At 35.6% G+C, this 19,098-nt stretch overlaps 1 protein-coding gene across 1 annotated transcript in view; it reads left to right on the forward strand.

The window, feature by feature from the left end:
• The first annotated feature begins 1,745 nt into the window (after window positions 1-1,745).
• Window positions 1,746-19,098, forward strand: part of LOC134753604 (organic cation transporter protein-like) — a 66,192-nt gene continuing 48,839 nt past the window's right edge. The window contains exons 1-2 of the mRNA XM_063689533.1: window positions 1,746-1,889; window positions 15,290-15,686. Coding sequence (XP_063545603.1) covers window positions 15,334-15,686 — 353 coding nt within the window. The 5' untranslated portion in view covers window positions 1,746-1,889; window positions 15,290-15,333. The remainder of the gene's footprint in view (window positions 1,890-15,289; window positions 15,687-19,098) is intronic.

A 19,098-nucleotide genomic window follows, 5' to 3' on the forward strand; every position in this document is an offset into this window, starting at 1 on the left:
TGCGTAAAAATTGTTAAATAACAAACGAAACCGTCAACGCCATCTATACGACAATAGGCCAAAGCTAGTAGCGCCCTCTGATCGAGAGTCAAATTTTCTTGATTTTCGAGGCACGTTTTTTCCTTAGACTGTATCCATCTATTACGGAGTTATATCTATCTTTGCTATTCTCCGCTGTCCGTCTGTCTGTCTGTCTGTCACCAGGCTGTATCTCATGAACCGTGATAGCTAGACAGTTGAAATTTTCACAGATGATGTATTTCTGTTGCCGCTATAACAACAAATACTAAAAAGTACGGAACCCTCGGTGCGCGAGTCCGACTCGCACTTGGCCGGTTTTTATTTACCTTCAAACGTGTTTGTAAACGGTAAATGTATGGACGGTATAGAAAGGATCTCTTATTGCAGAACTGTTGCAATAGTGACCAGCTTTTAGCTGTAAATATTAGTTCCTAATCTCTCCGGTGGCGCTAAGTAGGCTCTGTAATAATAGGGAACATTTAGGTTAGAATAGGCCAACCTCGTATTCACGCAAAATAGGCACATTGGATGTCGACTTGCGGAAAATGCCGAGTAAAACTAACTAACTAACTAATAGGGAACATTTAATATAAAAATATACATAAAATTATACATAATTGCGGAATTTCACTGAAACTAATTTTTCCATACTATACTGAACTGTCACCCTATACATGAGAATAACAGCGCCCTCTTGACAATGATCATATATTACATGGTCAGGCTTTAGTACATGTCGAACATATTTAAATAACCATATCTTTGAAATAATCATAAATAACATAACATCGCGGACGCTTTGGCTGTGGAATGAGCTCCCTACCGAGGTTTTCCCGAGGGGTTACAGTATGGGGTTCTTCAAAAAAGGAGTGTACAGGTTTTTAAAGGGTCGGCAACGGCAATATTTCTGGTGTTGCAGGCGTTCATAGGGTACGGCACAGATTATATAATACTATACTAGGCTACGGTAACTGCTTACCATCAGGCGGGCCGTATGCTTGATGGCCACCGACGTGGTATAAAAAAAAAACAAATTTATGGTAGCTTATACCCATATATATACTTGATAGTATAACGTATGTAGGTGTCTATATAGGGCACTATTTCCCATAAAAATAACTTAAAAATCAACACGTAAATACAAAATACGCTTGTTATGTTAAGTACAGCCGCAAGAGCTTGCTTGAAATCGATCGAATATGCTTTATGTTTTTGCATGTTAAGAGAAGTATTCAGATGTAATTACTTCCAATATATTTAAATTCTGCAGCCCCTGCTCTCAATAAAATGGGGCATTTTCTATGAAAAGGGACCTTATTGTCGATGACGCTTACGCCGCACAGCGTCGCGCGGCATTGTATTGATATCGGAGCATCGTTAATACCTATAATGGCGTAAGCGCCATCGACAATAAGGTCCCTTTTTATAGAAAATACCACAAATTGTACAAGAGATCGAGTCAAAATATTTTTGAACCAGTAAATTGATATTTTATGTTGCCAAGTTTACATTTTCATCAGTGAAACTTAACTTTTTACGTACCTTATCAAAAATCAAATTGAAAAAAACCGGCCAAGTGCGAGTCCGACTCGCGCACCGAGGGTTCCGTACTTTTCAGTATTTGTTACTAAAAATACAGCGAATTTAAGTTTTTTATACAAAATTTAAAAAATAAATAAATCAAAAGCATTGGTGGGGGTTTTTACAAGTTGTTTTAAAAGCAAGGTTGCTACTCTCCGAGCCAGTGCACTCGCGCGAGTAGATCGACCCGGTCGCTAGTACTCGCATCTGTAGTATTTAGATTGTCCGCGGACTTTGAAATATTGCAGTGTTTGTGTACGTTCCAGCTTGGAAAAAGGGGAATTGGGGTAAGTTCAGTGTTCTACAATTTAAGAACAATCAAAATATTTTAATTTTTTTTTAATTTATTTATTCACTTTAAATATTAATACAACTTTTGCCAGCATGCCACTATTGTAAACCACTATTGTATTTCTAGTTTTTAACCGCAAAAACCGCGAATGCACGTTCGTTGTGGAGATCCTTGGGGGAGGCCTTTGTCCAGCAGTGGACGTCTTTCGGCTGAGATGATGATGATGATGAACCGCAAAAAAGAGGGTTGTTATATGTTTGTATGTCTGTGGTATCGTATCTATCATACGGATGGACCGATTTCAATGTGGTTTTATTATGCGAAAGTGAGTTTCCTTGCGGTAGTTTTTAGCTATGTAAGCTATGTTTAATAAAAAACGATCCGGCAGTTTAAAGAGTATTTTTGGTATAAAATTGATTTTTTTGACGTATAGCGTAGGGTTTTTTTTTTAATTTTTTGTTTAATAGTTATTTTAATAGTCACACAAATACAATATAAATTACAAACTAAAATAAATTTAAGAAAATCAGCCAAGTGCGAGTCGGACTCGCGCACGGAGGGTTCCGTCCCATTACGCAAAAAACGGCAAAAAAATCAGGTTTGTTGTATAGAAGTAGAAGCCCTACTTAAATATTTATTTTATTCTGTTTTTAGTATTTGTTGTTATAGCGGCAACAGAAATACATCATCTGTGAAAATTTCAACTGTCTGGCTATCACGGTTCATGAGATACAGCCCGGTGACAGACGGACAGACCGACGGACGGACAGCGGAGTCTTAGTAATAGGGTCCCGTGGCAGTGAAGTGACCGGGTAGTCCAGAGGTCCAGGGCGTGAGCCGCGTTAGCTGAAGACGCCGGTTCGAATCCGGCCACTGCCCTTGGAAGGGTGGAGGGCTTGGTCACTTTTTCTATTGTATATGACATCTATTTCAGTTCAGTGTTCTATTTATAATTATCCAAAAATATTAAACAAATGTTTTTTTTTCAAACCACAAAAGTATTACTTAATTAATAAAATTCGAATAAAATGTAACTAAAAATTAAACTACCGTAAAATGTGCCCACTTTCTTTTTTAATTTAATTTAAATTTTAAAATTATTCTATATATTGTGGTAGGTAAAGTAGAGTAGGTAGAGAGACTAGAGAGTGGATCACTAATATCATGTCGTAACACTTAGGTAAGGTTGTGATATAGTTTTCATTAATAAAAAAAATCTGGAGACTTGAAGAACCTATAAATATCTTTTCATGTTTAAGTAAATAATAAATAAAATAAAATTCGTTTATTTTCAGACAACTCATAGGTCCATAGCATTGTTAGTAAGTTCTTAACTAAAAATTAAAACTAAAATTATTAATACTAAATACTAAAAAACTAAGATACTACAACTAATATATTAAAACATATTTTATTAAAACGTACAGTTAATGGTATATATACAATCATAAAAAATAACTTAAACTTCAAAACACTAACTTAAACTACACAAAAACAAAACACACACAACAATCACAAAAAATAACTTAAACATTTAAATTAATCAATAAACTACAAAACTAACTAAAATATTTGATTCAAAAAGACCTCCGCGAGCTGTACCGGGTGCAAAGGTGCCCATCACACTTGCCGCGTTACCACGTTGGATAGCGATGGCCAACCTTTGCACCAGGTACGAACCCGCGCGAGGATCAGAGGTCTCCCCTAATTTTATGTCCCACCTCCCTAATAAACGCTGTGGCGTCAGACCCCCAACACCCCGTTCATAAATAACTATTGTTGTTTGTGAGTTTATTTTTTGTGTTGTGAACTGAGATTTCGTGGGTTTTCCGCCTAGAATGAGATCTTCAAACTTCAAATTAAATATGAAAAACTGACCAAAAAAAACGGCACTTAAAAATCGACCAGTATAATTTAATCAAGAAAAAAACATAAACTAAAACTTGCATTTTAAATGTTAATTTCTGCGCACTAATACGTTTCCTGGTTGTTAACTTATTTTATGTATCAGACTCACTGCGACCTCGGTTTTCAAGAGACTAGTTGATAATTGGGTGCAGATATCGGATTTTGTGGGCATTGGATAGATAGATAGATAAACCATTTATTCGCTTGCCACAATACACACTTATAGACACGAAAATAGAAACAATATTTTATTTATTTATTTATTTATTTATTTATTAGAAATAAATCACAAATTTTACACGATAATTGATAAAAAGCATCGTTAAACCAGAATGGTTTGTCTCGATACTTCATTCCGCAGTACTTACATAATCAAATACACAATACAATACTTAGGTACACATCCAATTCGTAAACAACACAATAAAAATAAAAAAAAAACAAAAATAAAAAAAAACATTTATTTCGGACAATTTGGAATCCATATACAATTTACATATCAAATATTAAATATTAAAATTAAAATTAGAATTAGAATTAGAATTAGAATTAGAATTACAATGCAATGATAACAATACCAAAATAAAAATAAGGAACAAGAAGCATCAATAAAAGGTAGTATTAGGTTTGCTGTGTGCGTTGTGTCAAAATAAATAGTTTAGATTTAGAAGTTATATAAGAAAATAGCCAAAAAATTACCATTATCTCCGAAACTACTAGGCCTAAAATTTTGAAAAAATACACAAAATAGTTCTTTACCTATGGATGACAGGAAAACCTATTAGAAATGTGCAGTCAAGCGTGAGTCGGACTTAATTACTTAGTTTTGATCCGATCCCTACGGGTTTTTTCACATAAAAAATACATTGTTACAAAAAAGTTGTGTAATGTACGGAACCCTTGGAACGTGAGTCCGACTCGCTCTTGGCCCGTTTTTTTATTTTTTAGCCACCGTATATATAATATGGGTTAGACGTTAGACCTAAGTTTACGTGCGCCGACTAGAGATAAAGATAAAGATTCTTTATTTGCAAGAATACTTAATTCTAAAATACAGGTGTTTTGTTAAAATATACACTTGTACAGTATTCAGTCGCATAACAACATGCAAATTTTCCAAAATAATTTTTTTTATCTAATAGTATAATAGATTAAAATTCCAATATTAAAATTCATAATAAGTTATTGATTAATTAATAAATAATAAGAACACTTAACTTAAATTAAATACATTTTTCAATCATTAATTCTTAGGCTATCTACTGCAAATTATATTCCAAATATTTCTTTGCAGAATATATATTTATTTTGTTAGAGGGTGGTTAAACATTTTGTATGTCAGCTTGTCAGTTCCGAAATACACATGATTGAGCTAGATATACCTGAAGGACTCTTCCAATATCTCCTAGTTACATACATAATACTTGATAATACGTTGCAGCAAAACAAAAGTGTTCTGGCCATGTTCTGGCTCAGTAATACGCTGCACTCTATCGAGTGAATCACTGGCCATTTGAACTCTTAATATTTTGTCAACATTTTTCTAGAATTGAGGATTCTATAGGGTACAATTTTAACCATCAGCCATACTCCGCTTAGTCACTTTATAGGTCATACCAAAGATAGATATAACTCCGTAATAGATGGATAGTATAAGGAAAAAACGTGCCTCGAAAATCAAGAAAATTTGATTCTACTATTATTATTATTTGATTCTATTTGGGGCGCTACTAGTTTTGGCCTACAGTCGTATAGATGGCGTTGACGGTTTCGTTTGTTATTTAACAATTTTAACGCATATCAGTGAAAGAATATGGGTCAAAATCATAAAACTAATTAATGCAAATAAAAAAATCATTTATCTATATTTAAATACATTCTATCGTATTTTTACAAATCTTCATTTTTAGTTTCAAAGTGTGTCGACAGATGGCAGTGAATTTACTGGGGTTACAAAATTTACTATGACAGTACCGCTCTAGTATAAGTTACTCTATGGTCATACCAAAGAGAATTAAGAAGACATAGAGTGCTCACTCCATACATCGGTTTTGTTACCAAATATTGGCTGTTTCACACATTCCGGGTGATGTGATGCCGCTGATTTCTATGACAGCAAATTTTTTTTCCATTCCCTTCACCATAATAAGAGTTGTTCAGTATGACCTATAAAGTGACTACGCAGAGTATGGCCGGTGGTTAAAATGTTACCCTTTTAACCCTTTATAGTAAAAATTGTCCAGTGGTCCACCAGAGGTGAATATGTGGTATTTTCTATAAAAAGGGACCTTATTGTCGATGGCGCTTACGCCATTATTAACGATGCTCCGATATAAATACAAAATCCAACGCTGTGCGGCGTAAGCGCCATCGACAATAAGGTCCCTTTTCATAGAAAATGCACCATTTATAAAATTCTACTACCTGAAGGTTGTCTGTAAGAGATCGCTTTTTAGCGATAAGACCGCCTGTTGTTGCTTAGTTCGCTATGTTAATTATAATGTATCTAAATTTGTTTTAACTATGCACAATAAAGAATATATCTATCTATCTATCTATCTATTAAACAACATTCTTTATACAATCGGGGACATTCTCGGTGAACCACCTTTAAGGTCAAAAATCGTTTAAACGTCTTGCAGGCGGTCAGGCGATATCATAAAAGTGATGACCAATAGCATGGCACTTAAAAATGTGGGTGTTGAAAAAAAAGGTTAGCTCAGGTAAAGTTTATTGCCGTCCATTGTCTTTGTGACGGACGGCATTTGAATCCAATATGCATCCTAATTGGTTATCTATGGGGAGGCGAAGCTTAGCCTTAACAACAACAAATAATAAACTGTCCTTACTACCTATTGTTTGTCTCATTACCTGTTTTTTTTTTCAACGTTACTTTCTAAAAAACCGAAATCACATTAACTACAATGTATGAAATGCGCAGTTTTTTTTAAAGCATTAAATTCAACAATTTAATATTACAGCCATGTCACCACTGTCACAAAGCGAAGTCGAATAGAGCCCTTGTCAAATGTAAGATGCCGCAAGTTCGATAACAATCACGTAACATCAACGCCAAGTGATCAAGTACCCAACGGGGTCATTGTCAACAACCGATCTACAAAAACACATTCAAAAATCACCTTTATTCCATAACTTTAAGCGCCATCATTAATTTCAGCAACAGCAAAATTAACTTGGCCGTGTCTCGAAGGTGATAAAGCGCTTGCGGTTAATCAAGTGAAAGTTAAACGAAAATGAATCTTACATGGACGTGTTAAGAATTGTGTCTCGTTCCGCTAGCGGCAAATACATGTTTGTAAAGATTTTAACGCCAAATGATTCTGGATAGTGGTTTAAGAGAATTTAAATCTTATGACAAGTGTATTAGGGTTGAATTTGGGAAAGTTGTAAGTAGGTAATTAAAAAATTAAGTTTACATACAATGGTGCATTTTTCATTCATTATTGTTAATTGTTGTCAGTAAATGAAAAAACTTGTTAGATCAATATTGCTTTTAACTAAATAGATGATGTAAAAGGGTGCATCAACTATTTCTTGTCACTCATTTGGGGTCATCCATTAAATACATCACACGTTTGGTCAAGAAAATGTGACATGTTGTGACAAGGGGGAGGGGGGAGTCACAAACTTTGTGACGTCACTATAACTTATTTCTTCTTCCTCGCGTTATCCCGGCATTATGCCACGGCTCATGGGAGCCTGGGGTCAGCTTGACAACTATTCCTAAGAATTGACGTAGGCACTAGTTTTTACGAAAGCGACTGCCATCTGACCTTCCAACCCAGAGGGGGAACTAGGCCTTGTTAGGAGGTTAGGTCACTATAACTTATTTAAATTATTTTATTCGCTGTACCTACAGTTAAATAACAAGTTTTTGGAACGAGAATCGTTTTTAATCGTTTAATTTTCTTTCCTAATCTGTTTTGTAATATAAAATTACTAATATTTCTTTTGTCAAAAATGTTTTGATAAAATATTAATAATACTTAATTCGATTTGCCGATTTCATTGAAAAAATGTGACGTCACACCAGGGGGGAGGTGTTTGCCAAATGTGATCAAGTGTGACAAAGAGGGGGCGAGGGTCAAAGAACCTCAAAATTCGTGTGACGTAATTAATGGATGAACCCTTATGAGTGAGCTTTTCCCATAAAAAATATGTCAACAAAAAAGTGACATAATACTGTCACGTTTGTAGACAAGTTGTTATATTTTGATAAACCTAACCTTCAAATAATGACAGCACAATTAGTTATTGCGAAAATTAGACTAAGTAACGGTATCGTTGTTTTTTCTATGTTATTCATAATTTATTCAAAAACGGGACCCTATTACTAAGACTCCGCTGTCGGTCTGTCTGTCTGTCACCAGGCTGTATCTCATGAACCGTGATAGCTAGACAGTTGAAATTTTCACAGATGATGTATTTCTGTTGCCGCTATAACAACAAATACTAAAAATAGAATAAAATTTTTTTTTTACAGTGGGGCTCCCATATAACAAACGTGATTTTTTGCCGTTTTTTGCGTAATGGTACGGAACCCTTAGTGCGCGAGTCCGACTCGCACTTGGCCGGTTTTTGCACATTCATAATTTATTCATACCATGAATTAATGTTTATTTACGTGTACCTCAAATCTCATAGGTCAAAATGTATTAATAACTTTAATCCGGTTAGCCATCATCAGTAAAAAAGGTGGAAAATTTATAATAGGTATACCTAAGGTCAATACGGGCAAAGATATAAGTAGACATAGTGCTCACTCCATACCACAGAATAAGTAATAGTATTATCATACAGAACGGCCACGCATCGCCCCGCCCCAACTCGAATTACCTCGCCCCGCGACAGCAGATTGACGGCCGTTTGCCGGCCGCTCAGTACTATTTTTAAGCAACCTACTCACACAATGACGCATGCCACGTGTACAGACGTGCCGTTCACACATAGAAACGCAAGTGATTTTCGATGTATAGCGTGTCCGCCCTGTGCTTATGGTAAGCGTAAGTTTTGTTCCCAAAACGACTATTATTTCCGTAGTCGTTGGGTGCAGATATCGGATTTTTGTGGGCATTGGAAGGATAGATAGATAAGAGTTATTTGTTATACAAGGGTGCAAAGTTGTATTTTACCCGCGAGCACAGATTATTAACTAGTTACTTCGTAACCCGCGAGTGTAGAATTGAAACACGAGCAAGCGAAAGGATTCTATAGGTTCTGAAATAGAATCCTGAGCGTAGCGAGTGTTTCAACACACGAGAAGTAAAATACATTTGCGCCCGTGTGTAACACAAAACTTTTCACCTCACTATAGCGAGGAAAGTGCAACATCCACAGGCGTTAGATCACCGTCATCAATGGAATCACTCATTTCTTTACGATATTATAACAGAAAACTCTTTGTATGAAATGTCAACGATGCGTTTTGAAATTGCATCGACTCAACTTGTGAGTTCAGAATTATATTTAACATCATTATAAAAAAGCAAACGTTTCTTATGGAATTTTAAGGTTTATGACTTAAAATCATTAAATTAAGCTAAATTTGGTATTTTTTATTAGATTCTCAAACTATTTATTTAATGATAATTAATATCGAACGAACCATTATCATGAGCGTTTTACGTTTTGTTATCTGTCAAGCTACTTAAACACGCTCCATCCAAGGTCAAATTACTTTCCCCACTAGTGGATAAAACGCGTTTTTCCCCGCTTGTATTGAAGGATAAACGACAACTTTCCGAGCTAGTGAGGCGAAAACTATTTATTCACACGCCACAATCAATACACACTTATAGATAAAAATATTGAAACAATAACAATACCAAAATAAAAATAACATAAATAACAAAAGGCATAAATAAAAGGTGTATATATACATATATTATAGGTTGGTTCGCTGTGTGCGTTGCAGCAAAACGAAAGACTCTTTCGGGTGAAGCACTCAACTGGGCATTTCAGCTCTCAATATTTTGTCAACATTTTTCTAGAATTCAGGATAAGTTCTATATGGTTAAATTTTAACCACCAGTCATACACTGCTTAGTAACTTTATACTCGTAGGTCATAAAATAAACGAAATAGAGCAAAAACAAGTGTTGTATGTAAAACTTTAATTCGCTGTATTTTTTAGGGTTCCGTACCCAAAGGGTAAAAACGGGACCCTATTAAATAAAACTATAAAAACGGATTATATCGCGTATATTGAATTTATAATACATCCCGACGTTTCGAACCCTTTACAGCGTTCGTGGTCAACGGGTGACTGAGGAAAACTTACAAAGTGCAAAAATACCCACATACTAAAATAATGAACAATCATAGACTACAAACTTTAAGGCTGGTTGTACATGCAAAATCGGTTCATAAGGCTAGTTATACACTACAATTATTTTCAAGTAAAGATATATATATATATATATACGCGATAAAAACTACGCCGGCTCCAACCCTACACCACGGACCCGAGAAGATTTAATTCCCTCCTAAATTGTAGGAGGGTATCCCAATATGGGACCGGCAACAAACTCGGCGGGACACATCTTTTCAAAACATCAGAATGTCCAGCATCATCCAACACTAAGGTCTCACAGTCTATTATTAAGACCCTACCCTATTACTAAGACTCCACTGTCCGTCTGTCTGTCTGTCATGAACCGTGATAGTTGAAATTTTCACAGATGATGTATTTCTGTTGCCGCTGTAACAAAATACTAAAAAGAACGGAACCCTCGGTGCGCGAGTCCGACTCGCACTTGGCCGGTTTTTTAACTGTGGTATCTGAAGCTACATAAACTAGATATACCTCATCCTATTGTAAGTACAAAGTTTCTGAGCTATCTAGCAAGTCGTTTTGAAATGAGAGCGTAACTATTATGGAGAACCGAGCTTGCCGGGGACTTAAAACTTTTAGCTGCAACCTCGAGCCTATTAGGGCAGTTAGTACACTCAATAACAATAAAAACGAGTTACTTTGTCAGTTATTTCTGTACAAAAGTAACCCGTTTACACGCTCTTAAGTGCATAATAAATCCTAATTCACGTTCGCTGCGCCGCGCCTTGTTGCAACTGTTGCAACATTTAACCTTGGGGGTATATATATATATATATATATATATATATATATATATATATATATATATATATATGTCACTTGAATTTAAGTTAAGTAACTACTACTCGTATTAGGGCACGGTTAAAGTTAATAAATATAGCATATTCTAACTACTAAAAATGGGGTCAGTAGGCGCAAAACTGACATTCAATCCTCGATAACATTTTATTTTTACATATGCAAACTGAATGGTGTATATAATTAGTATTTTATACAATCGTGATATAATAGAGAGCTTTTCAGTCGAGTACCGTGTTTAAGCAACGAAGCTTGCTGAGTTGCTTAAGTTAAGGTACGAGATTGAAAAGCTTGATTATATCACTATTGTATACAATACTTTTTCTACGAGACAAAAAAATAATATTTTCAACTAGTAGAATCATATAGGTAAACAAACCAAAAGTATACAGCTAAGATACGCGAGCTGCCACAGCCCGCGATACCTTCATACTCGTACGTGCCCCTGGCCGCCGGGCCCGGCGCCCCGGGCGGGTTGGTCAACGACACCTCCTCGTAACTCATGAGGCCCTGGTACTTGCTCCTTGCTAAATTCAATTTTAAAACAGATTTTTTCTCGATTTTGGCCACCGTAGCCTATGGAGACTAACAAGCAACGCTAAGCAGTTTTCGTAGGGTATGGATGTTGCTATATGAAGGGTGTCACATGCGCGTTTCTGACTTACGAAGCAATTGTTTCTACTACAACATAAAATAAAATGTTTTTGTTAGCCAACCAATCACAAAGCAGATGCGACGCAGCAGCGTGTTTAAGTAGGCTAATTTGCATTGAATCGAGTCTCCTTAAACAAGAAATATTTTATCGAAATGTATGAAGTTCTATTTTCAAAATTTTTGTAATTGACTAAACCGTATCGATAAACTTCTTATGCTTGAGTCGGAAGTGCCATAGACTATCCAACGTTGAAAAGAGTAAGGTTGTAGTGTTGCATATGAAGTTGTAATACACAGATTATACTCGACGAGTAGAAAAAATAATATAAGTGTTCCGGACGTTTGTATTTTAGTTTTTATTTTATTTCGGGTAGTTCCATCTCATAACTTTGACGATAAACAGGAAATCCCATCTCACCCCGTAGTCCCTCGTAATTGGGGTGAGATGGGATTTCATACAAAGGTGATTTTGGAAGATTGTTGGATCGTTTTTTTTATTATGAGTATTACTATAGCTCCATTTTAAATTGGAATACATGATTTTTGTAGCAGTAGCCTTAAACTCCCATCTCACCCCCCTTTCATCCCTTCATCCCTTCTCTCCCCATTCATAACCCAACTCTCCCCGCGAACCCTACTCACCCCATTTTACGGTACTAGAGCTCTGTGAGCTGTAGACCTCGCGTTAAGCTATTGCTAGACGCTATTGGCGCTGAAGATGACAAATTCCGCATTTTGAAAATTAGCTAAAAACTGGATCGTCAAAAAATCTATTTAATAATCAAACATCAACATCAAACATCAAACATTTATTCAGCAAATAGGCAACAGGGGCACTTTTACATGTCAATTTTTACAAGCAATACAAAACCAAAATTTGCAAAAAACAATTACAAATATGGAATCAATAAAATATTATATACTTTGTCAGAGATGTATCCAGTCTAAATATCGAATTACAAAAAAAATGAAAACTAATAAAAATATACAAACAACAGACAATTACTAAAATTGTTTAGAGATGTAAAAGTCTCTAAGTGTCAGAGATAAAATATGTATAATGCAATAAATGATATGACTATGACTATGAATATGACTATAATAAATTAAAAAAAAAGATCATCAAATTATCCTTAGAGGCATGGAGACTATACCTATATAAAGGAGCCAAATCTCTATGTATGAAAAGTGTCCATCAAAAAACAGTAATTAGGCGGCGCCACCATACACCAAAATACTACCAAAAACAACCTACGTAAATTGGTCGGGTTATTTGTTGGTTCATGTTATACTCATGTCCCAGACCCTAACTAGCGCCACCGGAGAGATTAGGAACTATTATTTAAAGCTGAAAGCGGTCACTTTTGCAACAATTCTGCAAGAGATTGGCATCCTTTTCTATACCATCCATACTTAGAGGTGTAAAGGGTCCCCAAGACTTGAATTGTTACATAAGTAATTATAAGACAAGAAATTAAATCAGACAGACAAGAACCGAATGAAGTGTCTCACGTTAATAGAATGGTCACAAAATTCTCAACATGTTTCGATCCAATATTCGAGGATTTGGATGTCACGGATTTTAGATTGTCTTGCTCTACGTTTAAAGTTCTAAGTTTTAAGTGGTTCACTCCAAAAACTTTCAGTTCAGTATGACCAAAGAATGGATATTTACAGTCTAAGGAAAAAACGTGCCTCGAAAATCACGAAAATTTGATTCTCGATCAGATGGCGGCACTACCTTTGGCCTACTCTCGTATAGAGGGCGTCGACGGTTACGTTTGTTATTTAACAATTTTAACGCATATCAGTGAAAGAACATGGGTCAAAATCATATAAAAATAATTAATGCAAATAAAAAAAATCATTTATCCATATTTAAATACATTTTATCGTATTTTTAAAATCTTCATTTTTAGTCTTAAAGTGTGTCGATAGATGGCACATGGCAGTGAATTTACTGTGGTTACAAAATTTACTATGACAGTACCGCTCTATCCTATTATATCCTCTTTGGTATGACCTATGTATTGCCATCGTAAAGTGTCAAGCAAGGTTGGTTCTTACATTATGTCATAAAGTTCATCAGGATTAGAATCTGAGCATAATTACATAATTAGTCTATCAAATCAAAGTGGTTTAAGGCCAAAATTTAAATAAATACGTTCACATTGAAGGATCGAAGTAGGTGGCCTGTGGCCATATGTTCTGATTCAAGTAATTTATTGAAGTTAATCATTTAATGAATAATAAATATAACTGGTCAAGCAAATCTTGTCAGTAGAAAAAGGCGGCAAATTTAAAAATATGAATTTTGCGCTGTTTTCTACTGTCAAGATTTGCTTGACTTAGCTTGGCCAACTATAGCTGCCTACATTAAGTAATTTATTTATTTAAAACAATAATTTCTTTTAACGGTCTCCGTAGCCTAGTTGGTAGACTTGGTAGTGACCCTGCCTACAAAGCTGGACGTCCCGGGTTCGAATCCCGGTAAGGGAATTTATTTGTGTGTTTATCACAAATTTGCTCTTGACTCTTTCATTTCATTTTAATTTCCTTGCTTAGTGTGTGTACAAAAGATCTTATGCATAAATCATTACATGTCTCAACACAACCCTGTGAGGGTATTGCAATACATTTAAGAGCTAAGAACTAAAGTACCTATACAGAATAACATTTAATGTACAAAATGTAATAAGTTAGGCATTTGAAAATACATTTTAAATAAATTTAAAAATATGACCTAATATAATTTATTTAATATAATTTAATTTAATTTAAATATTTCTTAGGCAATTGTTAGGCCTCTTGAGTCATGGATGTCTTCTAGACTAGATTGCTTCGTGTAAGATTGTCCAATATGAAAAAAAAACAATAAAATTGTAATATACCTCTCAACTATCATTTAATCTTAATAAGTTGGTCAGGCAAATCTTGTCAGTAGAAAAAGGCGCGAAATTCAAATTTTCTATGGGACGATAAAATGAAAATGAAAATTAAAATTTATTGATAACATTAGGTTACAAGTCAAACATAAAGATATTCCTTCGCGACTACATTCTATAAATTTTAGCGCCTTTTTTACTGACAAGATTTTCTTGACCAACTATAATATACTTATTGATTTAAATAAATTCTGTCAACTTCCTAAATAGATCATGTTATTCTGAATCCGCAAATATATAATTATTTATTATATTTTAATATCTTTTTTATACCACGTCCACGTCGGTAGCAAACCCCGGTCTCTTTAAAACAAGAGTGAATAGGCTGTTACCTGTTACTGAACCGGTGAGCTCCATCTTAGGCCCTGTCTTCACTTTCCATCAGGTGTGACTAGGGCCAATCTCCGATCAGTTTATAAAAAAAAACATGCATACGTACCGATGATGTCCGATAAATCCCTTCCCTACTAATGTTATAAATGCGAAAGAAACTCGGTCTGCCTGTCTGTCGGTCTGTCTGTCTGTGTGTTACCTCTTCGCGCTTAAACCGCTGCTGAATCAATTTACATGAAATTTGGTATTGAGATAGTTTGAGACTCGGGATAGTTTTTGTCAATTCAATTCCATTCAATACTTTATTCATAAAATATAATTTTATTATTGTCAATCATCATCATCATCACTTCATTTCATCATAAAATAATGTCTAAATGAACATCCACCCCTTTGTTACAGATCGAAAGGCACAAAAATCAATGCACTAGCAAAACGCAAGCAAGATGGCGCCACAAGAGCGAACTTCGTGCTGCGAGGAGGATTCCCGCCAAAACCATGCCATAGACAACCTGTCAAACATAGACTTAGGCTTCGTGAACAAGGGCTACCAACCTGACAGCGACAAAGACACAGAAAATGTTGCCAGCCAGAAAAAAGAAAAAAAGGCAACGGATTTCGACGACTTACTGCCATATGTTGGGGAATTCGGATTGTATCAGAAGATTTTGTTTTTACTGATGATACCTTTCGCGTTTTTTGTGGCGTTCGTGTATTTCTCGCAAATTTTTATGACGCTGGTGCCGGAGCAGCATTGGTGCTGGGTGCCGGAGCTGGCGAACCTGACTGTTGAGGAGAGGTGAGTTCATTATGTTTTTAATGGCACTGCTAATCTAACAAATTCGCCGCTATTGCACAGCACGCTCAATGCGCCTCTCTGCTAATTTGTTCTTGTTTTATATAGTTGATCAAACTAAATTGGCAGTAAATAAGAACAAAAAAAAACTCATCCTCATACTCATCCTTTTCTTTTGGGTGCTAACTGGTGCTAGTACTAGTGTACGACAAAGATAGTATGATTCTCTGTCTATGTTTGAAATGAGACAGTCCTTTGACAAACTATAAATAATAAATATTATAGCATGGAGACTATATAAAGGAGCCAAATCTCTATGTATGAAAAGTGTCCATCAAAAAACAGTAATTAGGCGGCGCCACCATACACCGAAATACTACCAAAAACAACCTACGTAATTTGGTCGGGTTATTTGTTGCCTTATATGGTTCATGTTATACTCATGTCCCAGAGCCTAACTAGCGCCACCGGAGAGATTAGGAACTATTATTTAAAGCTGAAAGCGGTCACTTTTGCAATAATTCTGCCATAAGAGATTGGCATCCTTTCTATACCATCCATATATTATAGAACAACTTTTAAACAGATAGACCTAGTCCCACAGTAAGTTAAATAAGGCTTGTGTTGTGGATAACTAGACTACGATAAATATAATATTGTTATATACAATTAAATACTTGTATACATAGAAAACATCCATAACTCAAGAACAAAGGTTCGTGATAAATACACAAATAAATGCCCTTACCGGGATTCGAACCCGAGACCTCCTGCTTCGAGTCGTTCGTCATGATTTCTTTACTTGAATGATAATCTATAGTATAAATTAATTTTTAACAAGCAGAAACGTCTGCTATCGATGCTATTAAGCTTAGAATAAATTTAAAAGTGGAAAAATTACTGCCTTGGGTGAGACTTGAACTCACGGCCTCCAGAGGCCAGTAATTTTTCCACTTTTAAATTTATTCTAAGCTTAATCTATAGTATAGTCCGTCAAGCCATTCCCGTCAGTAGAAAAAATGGTGCGAAGGGTTATCGTCCCATAGAAAATTTGAATTTCGTGCCTTTTTCTACTGACAAAGTTTTTTGACCGGCTATAGTTTGTCAAAGGACTGTCTCATTTCAAACATAGACAGAGATAATCACACTATCTTCGTCTCATAGAAAATTTGAATTTCGTGCCTTTTTCTACTGACAAAGTTTTTTGACCGGCTATAGTTTGTCAAAGGACTGTCTCATTTCAAACATAGACAGAGATAATCACACTATCTTTGTCTTACACTAGTACTAGCACCCAAAGAAACAGGATGAGTATAGCTTTTTTGGTTCTTATTTACTGCCAATTTGGTTTGACCAATTATCGAAACAAATCAGTCGCTATTAAAAAAGTGTGTTTATGGCTCACTCAAAATGGACACATTACGTTATATCGCTTAAACATGAAGGTCATACACTTCATGTCCGCGTTACAATTAACTTCCTATAACTTAAGTACAAAACTGGAGAATGGAGAGAAAGTGTAAATCTAATAGCGAACCCGATTTGTTAGTAGAAATAGAAATGTGCCAGAGTATTAAAAAAAAAGCTAAATTCCACAAAAACGTTCTATTATGGTATTTTTTTCTGCACGTTTATTGCCAAACCTTACAGTTTGTTTCAATTTCTAAGTCACTTGAAAAATACACCAATGAGTGATGACCTAATGTAAAAGTGAAAAGGGCCCTCCACACTCGTACGCGAATCGCGGCGCGTAGCCGCGAACGCGAGTGTGTAGTCTAGTTCGCTAATCAGCGAAATCGACTCCACACTCGCGTTCACGGCTTCGCGCCGCGTAGTCTGGAGCGCGCTAAACAGTCGTCAATCGTCAAGATAAGAAATTTGAGTAGGTAATCCCTAATCTGAACGGGAATTTTCTAAGTGGAAACTTGCTTGCTTGCTTCTCATGATTTCCAGAAGTTTTGGAAATTTTGAGAATGTTTTGCAACTTTCACATTGCTAAGTAGAAAAGAAATCGTAATAAATACGATCGCTTTTACATTAAATATTTTACGTTCATTTTTAATATGATAAGTATATTATCAATGCGTTGCAGAACAATCTCAAAATTTACAAAATTTCTGGAAACTTTCATGAGAAAAATCTTTTTTTATTTATTTATTATAAACTGATCGGCTATTGGCCCTAGTCACACCTGATGGAAAGTGAAGACAGGGCCTAAGATGGAGCTCACCGGTTCAGTAACAGCCTATTCACTCTTGTTTTAAAGAGACCGAGGTCATATTGATCAGGGAATACAGATGGCGGGAGCGCATTCCATTCCTTAGCCGTCCGTACCAAAAAGGAGGAGGCAAAACGATAAACGATTGGCAATAAACGAGCAGAAAAAATGCCAAAATAGAACATTTCATGGGAATTTAGCAATATTTGAAAATTCTCTTTGGCACATTGCTAATTAAGCGTCTATTGGCTCTATTTGAGTGAAACGCTGGTGGCCTAGCGGTAAGAGTGTGCGGCCGGGTGCCTTTTCATACAAACTTAGGTAGTCCTCATTTTCCTCTCTGGATATTATAACTAGATAGATACTAGCCGCTGTTCGGTGAAGGAAAACATCGTGAGGAAACCGGACTAATCCCAATAAGGCCTAGTTTACTCTCTGGGTTGGAAGGTCAGATGGCATCAGTCGCTTTCGTAGAAACTAGTGCCTACGCCTATTCTCGGGAGTTGCCAAGCGGACCGTGCCGTGACCGTGAGCCGTAGCAAGCGAAATGATGATTGGCTCCATTTGAGTACCTAATTAATACAAATAATTATGCCGATAGACCCATAAATACGTCAACAGCTGTCGGAAACGGCCATGTATTGGTTTTTTTCTGTCGTATAATGAATTAGGCACTTAATGATAGTAGATAAGTGCGAGTTACTGTATAATAATGTTGCAAAAAAACCGGCCAAGTGCGAGTCGGACTCGCGTTCCAAGGGTTCCGTACATTACACAACTTTTAACAATATATTTTTTTATGTGAAACGTGAGTGAAATGTCTCAAATGTCTAAAAAACCCGGCTCGGATCAAAAACTATCTAATTAAGTCCGAATCACGCTTGACTGCACATTTCTAATAGGTATTCCTGTCATCTATAGGTAGACAACTATTCTGTGTATTTCAAAGTTTTAGACCCTTTTAGACCCCAGAAGTAGTTTCGGAGATAAAGGGGGGAATTAGTCATGTTTTGGCTATTTTCTTAAATAACTTCTAAACCATTTATTTTAAAATTACAAAATATATATATATTTGAGATTCTCATAATGAGTTCTTTTATTTGATATGTAACACATAGTTTGAAAAACTTAAATTTCTCATTTTCACAAGTGGCCTCCGTGATTAAAATTCATTTGTTTATTATACCAAATTTCAAC

Source organism: Cydia strobilella, chromosome 27, assembly GCF_947568885.1.
Source record: "Cydia strobilella chromosome 27, ilCydStro3.1, whole genome shotgun sequence".
Lineage (NCBI taxonomy): Eukaryota > Metazoa > Arthropoda > Insecta > Lepidoptera > Tortricidae > Cydia > Cydia strobilella.